Here is an 18,081-nt window from a genome sequence, read left to right on the forward strand (position 1 = left end):
GAAGAAAAATCTGACAGCACAGGGAAAGAGCAAAGAGGCTTCCATGCAAACAGCTCGAAGGTCAGAGGGGTTACTGTAAAAATTCAGAGGCAGCTGTAAAGGGATTCATTTGTACCCACTGCATTGCCCACCCAAACACCTCTGGCAGACATTTCCTCCCACATTCTACCAATTCATGAGCTGGGTCACGTGCAGCTTTTATAATTCAGCCATATTAACATCCTTTGAAGTTCAACTTGGCACATGCAACAAACCTTTTATACCGAGTCACTGGAAAATACCGTAAAAACTATTTATGGTCACACAGAGAATCCCACAGGCCAATGGCAGAGAAAGGCTGCAACAGAAAATACAGCAGTGGGTCATGTCCCAGTGCAGCAAGATCAGCCACATCCACGTGTGCTCAACACTGCCAGGGAGCATCAGTCTGTTCTGCAGGCTCTAGGAAAACTCAGTGGTGAAGCTCTGCAGGACTGCCAGAGGAAATAAAAAATGGCAGTCACATTTTCTTAGAGGATTCACTGGGCTGCTCCTCACAATATTTTCTACTTTTTTTTATTTGGAAAAAATATTTTTGTTCATCACTCAATGCCTGTCATGGAACTGTTTCTGTAAAAGTGAGCACCAGGTTAAGTCAGTCTGTGAATCCCTAATTCTCACCAGTTTAAGGGATTTTACTTGGTTCCATCATCTAAAAGATGCATCAAGTGAAAATCTTACAGCAGAGGAGCATATAAAAATTTTTTTTCAAAGAGATGATGTGGGAAGTAAAAGATACCAACAACATGAGAATGGCAGGTTTATTTATTAAGAGCTTTAACAACACAACCCAATCTCTGAAAATAGTGCTGGAATTAACTGTGCCAAATTTCCAGCTTCAGTGGGTCTTATGAGAAAGAGGGAAAAGGGCCTGGATCCTTAAAGCTTATGAATTGTGGTCTCTATCCATCAGATACATACTATAACATTAGCTGATGTGCAGCGGGAAAAGCAGAGAAAGTACAATAAATCACCTTCATACAAAAATTTCAACAACTCTCAAAGAACCCCCAGGTTCTTCAGGCCTTTAGACTGAGAATAGTGTATAAATAACTGGTTTTAAGAAATCAGATTTTTTTCACAGGCTGTTTTATAAAAGGAATAAACATTTCATTAGAAGTTTATTGAAACTCTTTGTAATTGCTAATAAAATCTGAATTATCAAAACCTCTAGAAGCACTATAAATACAGTAACAGCTTCATTGTATATTGCACAACTGTTCTTACCAATATAGTTGCCATAGGTTTGAAAAGAAACGTTGGAATCCGTTTCTCCCGGGCTGGGGGTGGGGGCAGCGTGGGGAGGGCGGGGAGTCCTTTGTTCGGGGCCTTTTGAGGGTTTGGTCCGGGCCAGGACTGAGCAGGAGCCCGGTTTTTGGCCGCCTCCTTCTCTTTTCCTGAGAGGAAGTTTTTCCCCACAGGACACCTCGCGGAGGACAACTGAGAGAGAAACTGACCCATCTGAGAGCGAGGTATTCTGCTTTCGAGACTGCCTGTGGGAAAAAGACTTTTTTTTTTCATTTCTGACTGCCAGCACACGTGGCTGTGAGCACCTTCTGAACTGTCGGGACAGTCCTGCATTCCCCCCCTCCCCGGTTTGCCGCGGGTTTCTCCCCCTCCCCCCCGGGGATTTGGAACTTTGTTTTGTTTCTTCTGAAAGTTTTTGATTGCACCATTTGTTGTTTATTCAGACTTTGTTAATGCAAAGCTGTTTCTTTTCCTTTTCCACACTTCCACCTGAAGTCTCTTAATTTTTAAGTTGTAATCTTGTTAAACCAAGACAATAGTAAAACAATTCCTTTGAAAAGCTGATAAGCAAAGCAACCCCAGCAGCAGTTGCATGTTTAGAGGGCACTTCTGCAACTCAGGCGCTTGAGTTATCCATCACACTCTGCAATCAACAGTATCCTCTCACTGCAGCTTCTGGTTTAAAGGAGACTTTAGTTAAAAAATCAAACCACAAGCAAAAATGTTCGGGGATTTTACTCCCTTTCCTCCCCTCTCCCCCCTTTTAAAGTATTGGTTTGTGAATAATGAAAGTTACTGATTAAAAATGTGACTAAGAGATTCATGAGGCATCATTCAGGCACCACGACCTCAGCGACGTCAGTCATGTCCACATGGCTCACACACATATGGTACAAATTACTCGGACAGACAAGGACTGTAAAAGCAGGACTGTGACAGGAACATTGGAATCGACCACAACGTGACTGCACTGTGTGACTGTTCCTTACGGAGCACAGCACATGTGCACCACCTCAAACACAACATGCAGCAGTAACTGGAGCATGCCAAGCTCCCCCCAGATGCTCTGAAGGCTGTTCCCATGGCTTACCAAACCCACCCCTCTCCTTCCTCACCAGGTATCCTGCGCTCTGGTCAGTAAACCAGGTGTATCCCATCCCCCCCTGCACACACAGTCCCACAGGTACAGCTGCTGCTGTTCTGGGCACATCCTGCCGTGCTTCAGGAACATTTATATTGGGAATGAGGAGCTGCAGTTTGTGTACAGCACCAGCGCAGTTAGGTAAGAAATGCAGAGGCAGCTCAGTGTGAGCTGAGTGGTACAGACATGGGATCCACCCATACAGGGATCCACCCACACTGGATCCATCCACATGGGTGTACACCCACACAGGAGTCCACCCACCGTGGGATTTATCCACGAGGGGGTCCATCCACACCAGGACCCCATCCACACGGGATCTATCCACATAAGTGTCCACGCTCACAGTATCCACTCCCATGGCACCCATTCACAGGTCCATCCATACGGGTGACCAGCCACACAGGACCCATCTACACCGGATCCATCCCCACTGGATCCGATTCAGCACCACACCGCGTGGATCTCAGCAGCATTCCCTCCCCCCTGGGAGAAGCGGTCCCGTCACTGAGGTCAAACCCTCCAGACTGCAACGGCGGGGAAGCCCTTTTATTTCCCTCCTCGCTTTCTTTTGAGATAAACCTCAAACACAGCCCAGCCCTGGCCCAGTGCAGGGCAGGGTCCCCCCGGACTCCGGGCATCGCCGTCGGTGCAGGACATGACCCCCGGCCCACCCGTCCTGTCGGCGCAAGAGTCCCCCGGGATCGGCCCCCGTATCCGATGGGAGATCCATCAGCTCCCTTCCCCAGATCATGTTTGGGAATCACAGCCATGTCTGTTCACCCAGACCCACTGCAAGGAGTTAAACCTGCGGGGCTGTGCCTGCCGCCCTCCAGCACCAGCACTGCCAGCCCGGGGAACAAAACTACTGATTCAACTAGAAATTCATGTAACGTTTGATTCCAAATCTTACCCTCACAGAGTCATTGTCTATAGCAACAGTGTCCACAACATTCTAATTCTCAAGAGCGCAACTTTCTAGTAAAAGGCACATCTGTCAAACTGCAGGAAACATCTGGGAAAATGGTTAAATAGAAAGAAGTGAGATTAAACCTTTGTTTCCATGAGGTTGGGATATACATTTAGAATAAGCTTGCAAAGGTTCTTTTCTTCCCTCTTGCTTAGATATCAGGCTTTTGGATTGGTGCTGAATTTCACCCCATGACAATATATGATAGTTCACATAATGTAAAATTTTACTTTCACCCTGGGGTAAAAATCCAACACCAGGGCTCAAGGGATTCCCCATTCACTAAATAGTTGGACTCCATGATCCTTATGGGTCCCTTCAAATTAGGTGATTCATGTTCCATCCCTGTGTGCACAGGCGCCCAGGCACCTTCCCTAAGTGGGTGTCCAAACCTCCGTATGGGTGCTTGGACCCCCTGTGCAACACTAACACAGCTTTTCCCCTCACAAGGCATCTTGGAGCCTTGCCACACTATAGAAGGGTTATGCTTCTTCACATGAGATGTAAAATGAAAGTGGGAAACATGATATCAAAGCAGAAATCTGGAGCTCACTAACAAACCCCTTCTGTTTGCAAGTGGAGGAGACACCTGAGCTAACATTACTTGATTTTTCAAGTACTTCAACATATACCCAAATTTTGACAGATAGGTATTTTTGCAAAGGACTGATAAGCTATCAATCAGATTGCTTTTAGCCCTGGAACTGTTCATAACAAACCTTTTACATGTGCTTGAACTGAAAGGGAGTGGAGTGCATTCTGAAATTCCCCCTTGGCTAAGAACTGTAAAACTCAGTGTTAAATATTAACTCAGGTATGGTGGCTTTTTCAAGTCCACCTCTGAAGGTTCAATTAAACATATATTTCTTGGAAGCAACTGAACAGTGATTTTGTGTATTGTGCAATCTCCATTAGTAAATAAGAAAATACATCTGATTGATTCAGTCCATCATTCAAGCAAAGAAAAAAAAAATTAGGAAGAGCAGTTTGAAACCTGCCTTGTGATTCTTTGTCCACTTAATCAACAAGAGTAACATTGTATCAGTTCCACTGGCAATAGAGTTCAGCTTCAACAGGACTGATTTGAGAGGCCCAGGTGAACCGTAAAATACCTCAAGAGCATATTTGTGCCCGGAGGACTGAGTGAAGATGCTTCACTCAGCAAATGAGAAACACTTGGGGTGTTCTGAATTGTGTGTTGGGGTTTTTATCCAATTCCAATTTGTCACAATAAAGTGATAGTGTAAACATATTTCTTAATACCATATGAAGTTTGGAACCCAAAAAGGAGCAGTTAGCAGCAAAGAACTTCTCTGACAACTCCCACACTACCTCTGCAAGCCAGTTCTGCATCTTTTCAAACCCTGCTGGAGCTGGAGCCTCCTCCACAATGAGGACCTGATTTTCTGCAGAACATTTCCACTCTGGGTTCTCAGTCAGGCTCAGGGAATGGTAAGGAGGAAAGTGACAGAGCCCACCTCTAATGAGGAGGGCCTTGTTTTATTGAGTACTTCAGATCTTAAGGTTTCTGGCTTTGAGCTACCACAAGCTTGAAGAAGATGCAGCTGACCCTGCTCTGAGCAGGAGGTTGTTTCTGAAATGGCTTGTTCTAACACAAATTATTTTGTGGTCTTTGAATACAGGTCACTTTTAGGACAGATTTTTTTAAAGGCTGCCCTGGTGATTTCTACCACAGTGTCATTAAAGTGCACAGATGCCATTGGATGTTCATGGTAAAAAATCTGTGGTGTAGGGCAGCTTCCACGGTGTAGGGCAGCTTCCACACTGCAGGAGTCTTATGGGTGGGACTGACATGATTCTTCTTTGTAACAAAAGCGAAGACAAACCAGAATTTGAAACAGAAGAGTCTGGCTCTGGACGGTTTATGTCTGAAACTACACATCATTTTGCATGACACATTAAACTACTTTATTCATGTGCAGACCTTTCTTCATCACAAGAAAAAGCCGAATTATATATCACAGAAACCAAGAGATGATTATTCCTCAGACATCAACTTAACAGCTGCAAACATTTTGCCATAAGGTGATTTCTGTATAGAAATTAATTTACATTGCAATCCTAATGCCAACAAACCAAATGGGAATCCCAACAAGCAGAAAATACTCTGTCCACAAGCCTTCTTGTCCCAAACCCCAACTTCCAGCCTGATGTACTCCATGAGTAAACAAAAATAATGGTCACAATAGGAACTCAAATGGTTATTTCTCTTTAAAGCTCTTCGGCCTGGGCACCTCTGGCTGATGGAAGGGGAGCTGGGGACTCTTAGGGCAGAGGTGCGTCCCGCGGGCAGGGCTGTGTGTGCCCGGCTGGGACAAGGCGGTCTTTGTATTCCCGGGGATTCGGGAACCCGAGAGAGAGTGGGAGGGAGGGAGGAAGGGAGGGAGGGAGGAAGAGAACCCGAGAGGAGGGAGAGAGGGAACCCGCAGACACGCTCGGCCATGCCTGGGCAGCGCTCACCCCGCCAGGCTTCCCCAAACGCACCCCGGAGGTGGAACAACGCGGCCACCCTGCCCGCACACACAGAGAGAATTCTCACTTAATCCGAGTTCCTAATTACCCTCCTGTAAATCAGAGTGATTTTAGTGAATTCATGGGAAAACAAAGGTGTGTTTCAACCCGAGGCTCAAAACAAGCGCACTTCTATTTCACGCAGCACCAGAAAATGAAGTGCGGTGCAAAAAGCACTTTTTACTTCAGCAAGATTAACTTTAGTGAGTGCATTTCAAGTAAAACATCTGAGGGACACACCAGAAAGTGTGAAATGCAAACAAAGGAATTCCATATTACTTGTGGAAGGAGTGGAAATACTCTTTCTCCCCAAGGAGCTTATGGGAGTATACAACCTCTATCATCACAAAAATACAAAAGCTTTATAAGTATATGTAAGTAAGGAAGGTAGCACCACACACTGATTTTTAAAAATTAAACCACAAGGTCTCAAGTATATTCTATTATCTTAAAGCTGAGAATCATCTCCTTTGAAAATAGCTTTTGATAAATTGTTCTTTGCACAGAAATTCCATTACATATTTCAGAACGCCAGGAGGTTTGCCAGGGCATTTGATTCACTCTGCTCTGGACACTGTACTCCAATAGTTGTGTTTTTCCACAATAAAAGTAAAAACACTCACAGATGATACTTCAGGGAGTTACACCTGAGCAGGGAATATCTCAAAGCCCTCCGTTTCCAAACAAAAGGCTGACGTAACTGGATTTCTAATAAAATATTCAAAGCCTTTAAACGGATTCATTCCCACTGAAGCACAGTTGGGGTGCCGCTACCTAAGAGTTAAGACCAAATTGCTATTGAAAGATTCTACCATTTATAATGAACCAAAGACACAATTCTTGTCCTATTTAATTACATTTCCAACCACAAGACGCTGGTGTTAAGAGGATGAACACACAGCTGCTTCCCAGTTCTACCAGCACCATCACAAAGACCCAAATGCCTGACCAAGAGCTGCTGGAGGTTATAAAGACTTCTGTCTTCTAAGCACTGACTTCCAAATGAAAGTGGTCTGCCCATCTGGACACTGGGAATCACTGGAGGCATTCACACACTGCTTTGGGCAGAGATGTGCAGTCTGCAGCCCTCATATTGATCACGGCAGCTGTGCCCAGATTTTGTATCACCAACTCTTTCATCCTATGCTTTTCAGGGGACTTGGTCCTGAAAAGGAGACTGAAACTTATCTTTATAGTTTGAGTCACAGAAATAAATGTCTTTGCTATCACCAAAGATATTGTGCCATCTAGTTTCCCCACGTTACACTCCACGTCTCTTTACAGATCTGGTTTTCTAAATTAAATGTTGTCATACTTTCTAGAACCGTCAAGTCACACACTGCCATTATTGTGTTCTATAAAACATCTATTTCCCCAAACCTACTGTCTTTTTCCTTATTGTGAAAAACTCAAGCTTCTACAACACACTTCCCATCTCCAAACCAAAATTTTTAGGACAGTTCCACAGAGTTTGAGTAATCCATTTCATTTGTTAAACCAGAACATCAAAATCCAAAAAAGAGGGAAAACATTCAGAAAAAAAAACTTCACTGGTTGTGGAGGCAGGGAAATAGGAGTAAAATTTAAAGAATGTTTGTGAACTTCTCTGATACATCTGAAATACACGGACATTCAGCTATTTCAGATGCATCACAAAAGTTCCAGTTTCTGTAATATTCCATTGAAAGTACATTTTTCTTATGGTCAGATCAAACTTAAAATAAATAAAGTAGAAAAAAAGATGGCCTCATGGATGCTATTTTAGATTATAATTCATTTGCAGTAGATGGTTTAATTAAACACATTAAATCACATGAGCTCTGGACAGAAAACCAGTGCTTTTTATTATAAGGAGATGCATGTTTCATGTACAAAATCACAGAAAGAATCCATTGAGTAGAACCATAAAAAGATACCATACTGGAAAATATTGGATAGCTTTAATGTATATCTAAGGGATCATTGAAATAACTGCCTGTATCTTTTAGTTTTGAACCTTGGTTGCACAAGAGTCTGCTGGTTCAGACTTCATTATTTTTATGGTCTCCACTGTTATAATGTACATATGTGCCAGCTGTGTTTTATTTCATCACTAGAAAATAAGTTTTTTAAAAAAAATAGAAATCACACTTTTCCCCATAAAGTTGCATAATGTTTCAAAAATGCCATAAATCTCTTCGGTTGTGTGATGCATGTGTGCCACAAAACACAGCACACAGTTCTTTCCAATACCAGCACTCTCAGCTCCAAAGAAAGGCTACAAATAGTTAAATTTTTAGGCAAAAGAAGGAGGTATGTTGTAAAGTCTCTTTCAGCTTGTGAGCTTTTATTGTTTTGCATTACTTCAGTGCTGGATTCCGGATTTGTAACAAATTCCAAGAGTGCAGACTGCAGGCCCAGCCTCTGACTAACACTGTGGTGATTTATTTGAGGATAAATACCTCTGTCCACATCTCAGGGCTGCACACCAGAGTCCAAGGCAGCGCGCGGAATGCGCGGAATGCCGGGGCTGCAGGAGCTGAGGCAGCAGGGACAGGCATCGGGCTGCTGAACCGCTCCATGGCTTCCTCCAGTCAAGAATGAAAGGAATTCTCTAAGTCTGAACTTTGTGCCAACCACGCTTGCATTCCCAGGAATGAGAACGCAGCAAGAATGGCATTTGCTGATTGCCCAACACGTGCACCTCACTCACCGACACCTTACCTGTCCACATCTAACTGTCAGAGCCGTGCAATCCCTCAGTAATGTTTAGAAACAAATGCAGCTTGCCCAGTTGTCAAGGCAGACAAGGGAGCAGCCGGCTCACAAGTTCCTGGCCTCAAAAAAATGCAAAGCATTTGTGTTTCTCCTCCTCCTGCCTCCCCACCCCCACCCGCACAGAGCGCCCAGAATGGGGGGAAGTGAAAGGGGCAGATAACAAAGAACAACCGAACAATACTTCAGGAATTGCAAGGTGAATACGTGTGTTTTACTATAAATAGCTGAGCTAATTCCTGTTACTTCATGCTGTACGAAAACAAAAGAAAACAAGAAACCCCATCTAATCGCAGCAGCTTTTAGGCAGATCTCCCATACAAGCTGGAACAAAAGGAAAATCCAGGGCAAAGTTTTTAGCCAGGGCATGATTTGAGCACACAGAGAGATGCAGAGGATAACCTTAAATAGCGTGGCACTTACAGATGTGGATTGAACATCCGACTCATTTTAGAGACATGGTCGTTTTCACAGTCTAGCTCCTCGTCCCCTTGGTCCATGCTGAGCTTCCTCTTGTTGGGGCTGATGGGAGGAGGGCCTGTCCGGTGGTTGGTAAGCGCAGGGGACACGGGAAGGGGCTGAATTCGGGGCTCACCTCTCAGTGCTGCCTCACCTAGGGGGGAACACGGCAGAGAGTGAACACGGCAGGGAAAAGACAGGTGAAATAACATGTTTTGAAAACGTGCTTGCAGAAAAATTTCCCCAAAATTTCAAAATTTTCAAAAATTTTCCAAACTGCACGGGCACCTTCAACATGGTTGTACCACAACAATGCTTTATGCTGGGACAAAAAGTTGAGAAAAGGCAGCATAAGAGAGGTGGGAGCTCACCTCAGATGATCTGAAAGGCTGAGCTAACTCATCTTTGCAACAGCTTTTTTTACTCAGAAACATTCCTTCGCACAGGCTGCAATTCCAACACCGAGCTTTGATTACCTCACTCTGCAAACCATGACTGCTCACAGCGAAATAAGCTTTGTTCCTTTTCTTACAGTTGTGGTTATAAATTCCAGGGCTACAGTTCACATTTATGCCAAAAATCCAAGATATAAAACCGAATGAACGTTCAAATTCTCAGATGATTCCCTTTACAAAAAGCTGTCCAAAACAAGCTTGTCTGGTATATAACCATGCAAGGGAAAAATTAAAGAAAAAAATTGGAACTTGCTGATGCAAGTTTTAAGTACTTTAAAACTGTGGTTTTGGAGCTGTGAACAAAGAGCACAATTCTTCAGCACAGGAATCACAGAATTTCAATTGGATAATGCTAATTTCCATCTGGGCAGATGGGGGGGGGGAGGGTAGGCTCCTGAGTAGATTATAAATTTTTATATAATCTAACACTTACCAGAAAACACCATTCACAGCATATGAGAGCTGTGTATAAATAATTTCAGCAACAACAGAGTTGCCTTTGCATAAACACATTGACATAGCGTTGCTAAACAGGCATTAAAGCATGACTACAGCACTTTTCTAATTTAAATTAAATGTCTCAGTACTTGCACCAGCTGAAGCACAGTGCTGCACTTCATCAGCACTTACAGACTTTACCGGAACTCACATCCTTACAGCCACAGGCCATATTTAGACCTTATAGGGATTTAAAGATGTTAAAAAAAATGCTTTTGGGGCTTCATCAGGGGCCTGTAGAGAGCTAAATTAACCAGGGTTACCTATTCTGGTAATATCTCTGAAATAGCCACCTTTGCTAGAGTTTAAAATTTGTATTTTTCCTACACTGCCAGAAGCATTTTGTTTTCTACACAGCCATAATTTCCAGACCTAAAATTAGGATCAAGTTAACTCCATCCACAGCGCTGAGGTACCTGACAATGGAAATCTTTGTATACCACCACACATTTTCACATCAGCGCCGAGGCAGATGATTTATAAAATGCTGCCCTAATTCCACACATGACAAATGCCATTTTGTTGGAAAAAGGAGTGAGGAGAAAACCTCCTGAATGTTTACCAGTAAAAATAAGCATTCTGCCAATGTAGTCAGCATAATATAAACTAGCAAATACATGCTGACCTATAATACACCACAAGCCATGATTTCTATTAAAGACTCTGGCACCAAATCTAAATAGGAACTTTCCATCTCAGCTCTAAATAGCAAAAACTGTGCCCTGCTGCAAATGCTCTAGGACAGACATCCAGACCTCTCCTGTTCCAAAGAACCAAAGTGTTAATTGAGAAGCCCCCACAACTGCTCCAGTGTCACAGAGGAGCCTTTATTAAAAAGACCTCTCATAGAAATAGTCTTCAGACCAGTAAACTTCTGCATTTTTAATTCAGCCTTTGTATTTTGCCAGTAGAAACCTTCACCTACAGAGTGTTCATATCCTAAACTTTAAAAGTAAACCACATCATACCAGTTCCTTTCTGTGAGGAATCTCCCTCATTTTTGTCTTTGAAAAAAATTAAGTTAATACCAATGTCAAAAGATAAAGCTTTCACCACCTAAAGTGAAACAGTGATACTGTCTTCCCACCCACTTGCAATCACTCTTCTCCCTGCAGTATCTCTGATCACTTCTGAGGACTCCGATACAAAATTCCACTACAGCAATTACAAATTCCATGTAGGCACCTAACTCCTACTGACTTCTGACCAACTCCTGACAGGAACACAGGCAATTTAAATATCCATGGAAAGCTAACTGGGGTGTTTACAAAAAACAAAACCCAAAAAATCTCTAGATGTTGTTCAATTGACTAAATTAGTCATTTTTTTTCCCCAAACAGCAGGTAGGAGCCTGATATTAAATTACCACAATGGGATTTTTTTTCTTTAAAAAAATAATAAAAATTTCCATTTCTTATATGGATGGTAAGAACAGCATTTATATATTAGCATCCAGATTGAGTACAAAAGCTGGTAAAAATGCTATTGCATGCTAGAAGAAAACCCATTTTAAAGAAATTTTGCAAAGAAAGGAACAGCTTCTAACTAAAGCCTGTCAAATTTGGTAATGCATTTGCAGGGAACACCAAGGCCTTCAGTTAAACATACCAGAATCTGACCAGCACCATAGGGGCCATTTGTTCAAAATTAATCAAACACCAACACCTTGAACTGGTGGAAGCAATGTGCAGGTTGGAGCAGTGTGTCTCTCACAGGACAGACTGACAGCCACCAGTGAGAGGGTTCAAGTGGCCAGTGCTCAGCATCTTGTACAGCCCATCCTGCCAACACCAGACAAGCAGAACAATGCCAAAGATGGGTCCAGACAGCAGGGTAAGATCAAGAGGAAAAATCTCTTTAAATTGTTTATAGAGATAAACTGCTTATTCATATACTGAATTTGTACTGCACCATGAGTTCTCATGAGGCCTGTACATTTGATTAGGGCTAAAACTGCTTTTAATTTAAGATGGTGACTTCTTTCCCCACTACCTTCCTCCTTACCAAACTTGAATTTAAAGCAGAGAGGGAGAAACCACAAAGGAGACTACTGCCCCAAATGCTGCTTTAGGGACTAAATTTGTCTCCCCCAGCTGACCACACTCCATGGAAACCAGACTAGCATCACACAGCTGGCAAGACAACACTCTGATAGAACAACTGTGTTTTATAAAATTCCCCAAGTCCAAACTCCAGTCTTCAAAATTCATTACTGTGATGGCTTGTGTCTGCCCTGCAACTGAGAGCAGAGATAGCAAACACATTTATTGTGCCTCTCATAATGCTTCTCTTTGTCTCAGTCAGCAGCTGGTGTAAGGCACTCCAGATCTGCTGCTTTCAGATAGTTCTACTTACAACTATTCATACCAGTCCCTTCCCCCCCCCCCTCTTTTTTTTTATTAAAACTGTTGGGCAACACGATAAAAAGCACAGACAAGCTAAACAAAGATAACACCGTGACGTAGTGTCTGCCTATAGAGCAGCAGAGCTCTCAGTTGACTCAAGTCCATGCAGTCAGCAAGAATGTTCTTTATTTTAACCACTTACCAGCCTAAACTGAAAGTGGTTCGAATTAACACATGCAAACTAAATGTTTGTCAAACCAGCATGGCTCTTTTCAGTCCTACACACCACCAGACAGCTCTCTGTAAACAGTGGATCTCCAGCTCTGTTTGCCCTTCTCTCACAGCTCAGTCAGCAGGATCTGCATCCCCACCTGAACGTCCACGCAACACAAACATCACAACAGCAAAAGTCATGTTTTTACAAGTGTGGATTTGATAGCAAGACACCAGAGAAGTCTTAAATGTGTCTGAGAACTCCAGGAGTTACCAAGGACTGGAAAAAAAAAACCCCACACTATTTTGGCAGCTAAGCTTCCTTCCTCTGCCCCAGCAGCTCCATATGGGCTGCACGGAGCCATATCCTATCCCCCCTCCCAGCTTCCTCTCTCCTGCTGGCTGCTATTCATGCACAAAGTCTAAGCATTAATTACCACCCAGAAATGAAAGGCTTTGTCTCTCCAGCTGAAGACTGACATGATACAGACCTTAAGACAGATTGAAATAAAACTCCTCGAAAGAAAATTCCAGCACTGCCCTTGCCCGTTTTACTTCTGTGTTCTGCATCTGATAAATGGATTTGTTCACGAGAGTAAATTCCCAACAACTTTATTAACTTTGGACAAAAATTAATGAATTCCTCAGTTGTGGTGTTTGTCACCAAGACCTTGAAGGTCTTGGGAATTACCATGACCTCAGGCCACTCTATGAATTAATCAAATCATGGGCAAGAGCGTTTAAGAGACTTTAATTAATGGGTGTTACGCTTTTAATTACCTTTTCCAATACCTGCAGACCAACTCTCAGTAGTAGAAGGAGCTGCCTCATGTTCCTAGGGCCAGATTCCCAGGAATGAATAGTACATGGAGATCTTCAAGGGCAGTTTTCTCTACTGATTCAAGACCAAAATTTACCTTTGTGACATATGAAGCACTTCTGCTGAAAAGTCAAGATAATCACAAAAGCAATCTATGTGGGAAAAGGATAATATAAAATGAAATTTATATTATTTTCTATTCCTGTATTCTAACAATCATGAGGAGATTAAATCACAGGTAGATTGGAATGAATTTATAAAATACTGTATGTTTTTTCCACTATCTTAAACAGAGAAGTCAGTCTGTGTCAACATAAATTGGGATAAATGGCAAAAAAATTCCAATTCATGTACAAAATAAAAAATCACATGATTTGAGATATCAAATACCAAGTAGGGAAGTCACCACAAATTACTCAATTCAACAAGTCATCAAAACAAGTTATCAAAACAGAAGAACTGCAATACAGCCCCAGAGAATCAATGTGCAGATTTTGGCAGCTGCCTAGTTTAGGTGTTACTTCACAGCATACTGTACAGCAAGAGAATTGATACGCCTGAAATTGGGAAATTCCCCAGAAATTAGATATGTGTGAAACAGACAGTCTTAAAAATGTGTAATTTAAGGCAGATTTGCTTCACTTGCTTGAGCAAAGACAACAAATTAGTCCATTCAGACTCCTCAGTAAGAAATCTTTGGTTACCATAAGAGACATCCTAAGAAGCAGTTACAAATTATAATATTTATATAATTGCTGAAAATCTCTACAACCTCCACTCAGACAAACAAAATCCCTTATGTGGAATCATCACTTTTTACCATTACTTTGTTGCTGGGTTGCTTCTTCAAAATATATGATTTAAGCTGAGCTTAAATAAGACATAATTCTGGGAAGCAGTCTGTCAAACACTGTAAACAGAGTCACAGTAGTTGTATTTCCTTTAGAATATATTAAACAGGCCTATCGGGAGAGCATAATAAAACAGCAAACTACAAAACAACAAAAAATTAAGTATTGATGGCAACAGAATGGCAAAAAATGCTGCTATGAAATCAGATCTTGGAAATATTTTTTATCATAATTAATAGATTTTTTTTTTTCAGCAGCCAACTTACCAATTCCCTTACAGGTTCCCTTATTTGAAACGTATTTTACAGACTTTCTGGTATGATAACAAAAAGGCTAATTTAGGAGACCAGAAAGTTACATACACATACAGAAAAATTGGCAAAAGTTTCTTCTCCTCTGTTTACAAAACATATGAAAAACACTTACTCCTGGAACAAAGCTCTGGCTACCGCTGTGCAGAGACCTGTGTGCCAGAAAACCCATGGCCAAAGCCAAAATACAGTCATTAAATCGACTGTTCTGTCCTGGCTCCTCCATCTGGCCGTGCCTGCCAATGAGGGACACGTCACGCTTGACGTTGCAAGCAAAAACATAAAACAGTGACCTCCGCGTTCAATCACCTCCACCCACTTCTCCTCCACTTCCTGCAAAACCTTGTACAAAGGAGCCCCAAGTCAGGCACAGTGCACAGACGTGCAGTCTGCACACAAGCTCACTTGAGGATCCTTTCCAAAACACATACTGGCGTTCAGAGCTGAGCAGCACAGGTTAAAGCAGTTTTCCACTTTACAGGTCTTGAAAATGCTGTATTATATACCAAACACTACATTGCAACAGACAGAAAACAGTCAATTTGCCCTCTCAAAGCTAAGTATAACCGTATTTGCTCCTTCAAAGGTACTGTGAGAAACTGCCTGCCTCATCTTCTGTTGTCTCTGATCACGTTGTAAAAGCACAGCTGTACCAAATAGCATTGCACACTCTTGCATTAACTGACTTGTATGGATAACTGCTTAGTAGTTCTACAGACTACTTCACAAACATATAAGACACGTAAAAGGTCCCTGCTGACCACTTAAAGACTGAAAAATTCTCTCTGCTCTATCAACCAGGTACCAACTGAGGGAGTCTCTTTGGTAAGAAATGGATGGCATGGAAAGAAGAAGGGCAGCAGAGGTGCCACAAAGAAAGCAGGATGGAATAAATTTCAATGCTTTGGTCTGGCAGAGCTCCTTATTATCTCCTCTGTCAAACTCCAATTTTTCACACCTCAACAGTTGTGAATGTAGGGCTGTGTTCAGTTCCAACCCAACAATGAACTCAGGCTTGGGTCTAACTGCAGAGCATGAGATTACTTCATAAATTTGCAGATCTCCCTTTAAGATAATGTCCCATTTAGGTAACTCCTAAAAAACTCTGAAAAAATGTTCCTTTATTCTGCTTAGAATACCTGTACTCATGTAAACTATGGCTAAAATCAGATTCCAATTATCTGGCAGACAAGATTTAAATTTAATCAATTAAACTACACTAATCTCCAGATAAACAGCACTGGAGTTGCCTACAACACTAGTTAACATCAATGTCAAAAAAAAGATTCCTCTGTGTTCAAGGCAGAGGATGGGTGTTGGTTCAGGAAGCAGGGAGCACTCCTTTGAGCCTTTCTGCCAGCTCTCCCAGGAAACGCCAGTATCGACCATTTAAAATCAGTTAAGAGGGACTAAAAATCAACACAATTATAATTTTATGTTTGCCCAGTGCATTACAGAGGCTCCTGAAGAAGAACCAAGCTCTGCACTAAGCCCAGTTACTGAGTGGGGCCAAGTGCAGGAGGCAGCAGTTTGGGCATCCCAAACACAGGAGAGGAGAAAAGAGAAAGGAAAGCAAAGGGAGAAGTATAATTTACATTTTCTGCAGAAAACAGTGCATTTCACATTATTCTGTTTGCTTACTAAACATGACATTAGTATTTACTGGGCAGCAAAAGATACAGGAGCCATTTAATTCCCTGGCAAAACACAGTGCATTGTTAAGCAGTCCTGGTGCATCCCTACACCACACTCTGTATACTGGTACTGAAACTCAGTCATTGCAGTTTATTCAGTGCCGGGCAATGTTTTGTCCTCAGTGTGGTTGAAATCCTTAAAGATTCTAGACTGTGTGTGTCCCATGAAGAAAGATGAGGCACTGCATTTCCACCCTGGAATGTGGCTGGAATGACTCTGGGACACACACACCAGAAAGCAGGCAACAAACACCACGGTGAGGGTTACAGTAACCATAACATAGAAAATAATTCCAGAACGCTGAACGAAAACTATCACCATGCAAAGTTTAAATAATAACCACAGCATCAGAATGCAGCTCCATTTAATTTATTTGTAGAACAATTATACATCATTCTCCCACACAAGTTGAAGATGTTGCTTTCCAGATCTAGGTGTTCTTCCTTTGGTCACACTGCTAAATGACTTACTGTGTTATAGAAAAGACGGCAAGGCTAAACTGATCAAAGATCAGCCTGTCTTTCAGCTGAAACGATCAAAGCTAGAAGACCTGCCATCTATTTCAAAAGTAAATCAAAGTCACAGCAAGGTCACAACAGAAGAAATTGGATTGGGGGCTTGAGCAGTATTTCAATGTATTAAATGATACCTTACAACTATATTTTCATGAGATGGCAAAGACAAATAGGAAAATCGATTTATGAAAGCTCAAATTTGAATAATTCCTCCTGTCAGTGGATACTCAGGTCTGAAACACCCCCTTCTGCTCCGATGGCTGATATTTCATGGATATGATCCTGTAATGCAAATTAAACTTTATTGCACTGGGTAATCAGCGCTCCTCACAGATATGAGGACAGTCAGTATGTTCTACAGCAGCCATGCTTAAAATATTAATTCTGACGATGCTCACTTGCAATGGGGTCATATTAAAATTAAATCCAATAAATCGTGAACTGTTTCTTTCATAAGGATTTGAAGAAAAAGGCACTATGCAAAGGTTAAAAAAATATTCCACTTATTTCAACTATTTTTATTTTTAGAAATACTACAAGCTTTTATTGTAGTTTACTATAAACATGCTCTGAACACCTTTTCTCACATTATTCTCCTTTGCCACATGTGGAAAAATTCAGAGCATCGAGAAAATGAGCTTTCTAAAAGAGCTGTGAAATCTGATACTGCACTTTCAAGCAGTTTCGTTTATTCCCATATTATTTTCCCCCAAATTCCCTACCTGGAAGGTAAAATGCCCTCAAGAGAGCATAGAAATGCTTTAAAATACAAACACAAAAGCAAATGTATTCAAAATGTTAATAAAAGATATGCACAGGTGGGTGGCTCCTTTCAGAATGGACTTGGAACTAAGTCGGGCCAGTGTTCGGAGGACTGTGCTGCTGCAAGTCCTGCAAAGCTTTGTGCCCAGTTCCCTGAGGGAATCCCCACAAGAAGCAAACGACTGACCAAATTCTCTCCCTAAACTGAGCTGAAATGAGCAAATTACATTTGGCCTAATAAGCACAGGAAAAACTTCAATTTCCATTTTGGTTTTGCTACCTGACGGCAGCGCCTGTGAAACGGACGCGTGTGAAGGACACAGAGCTCCTTCAACCACAGTGCACACAATATTGAAGATATTTAATCCACAGAGCATCAGAACAATTCCAACCCATCTCCCACAAAGAATCCATTGTAGAGAACAAAATCCCTTTGTACTTCAAAGTGGGCTCCAAAATCCCTTCTAGAGAGG

The 18,081-nt window shown here is 42.0% G+C and overlaps 1 protein-coding gene across 2 annotated transcripts in view; it reads right to left on the reverse strand.

Moving 5' to 3' along the window:
• Positions 1-18,081, reverse strand: part of VGLL4 (vestigial like family member 4) — an 85,194-nt gene that overhangs the window by 16,792 nt on the left and 50,321 nt on the right. For both annotated transcript variants that reach the window (XM_064667972.1, XM_064667971.1), the window contains one exon: positions 9,108-9,297. In XM_064667972.1, the coding sequence (XP_064524042.1) occupies positions 9,108-9,297 (190 nt within the window). The remainder of the gene's footprint in view (positions 1-9,107; positions 9,298-18,081) is intronic.

This window comes from Pseudopipra pipra, chromosome 11, assembly GCF_036250125.1.
Source record: "Pseudopipra pipra isolate bDixPip1 chromosome 11, bDixPip1.hap1, whole genome shotgun sequence".
NCBI lineage: Eukaryota > Metazoa > Chordata > Aves > Passeriformes > Pipridae > Pseudopipra > Pseudopipra pipra.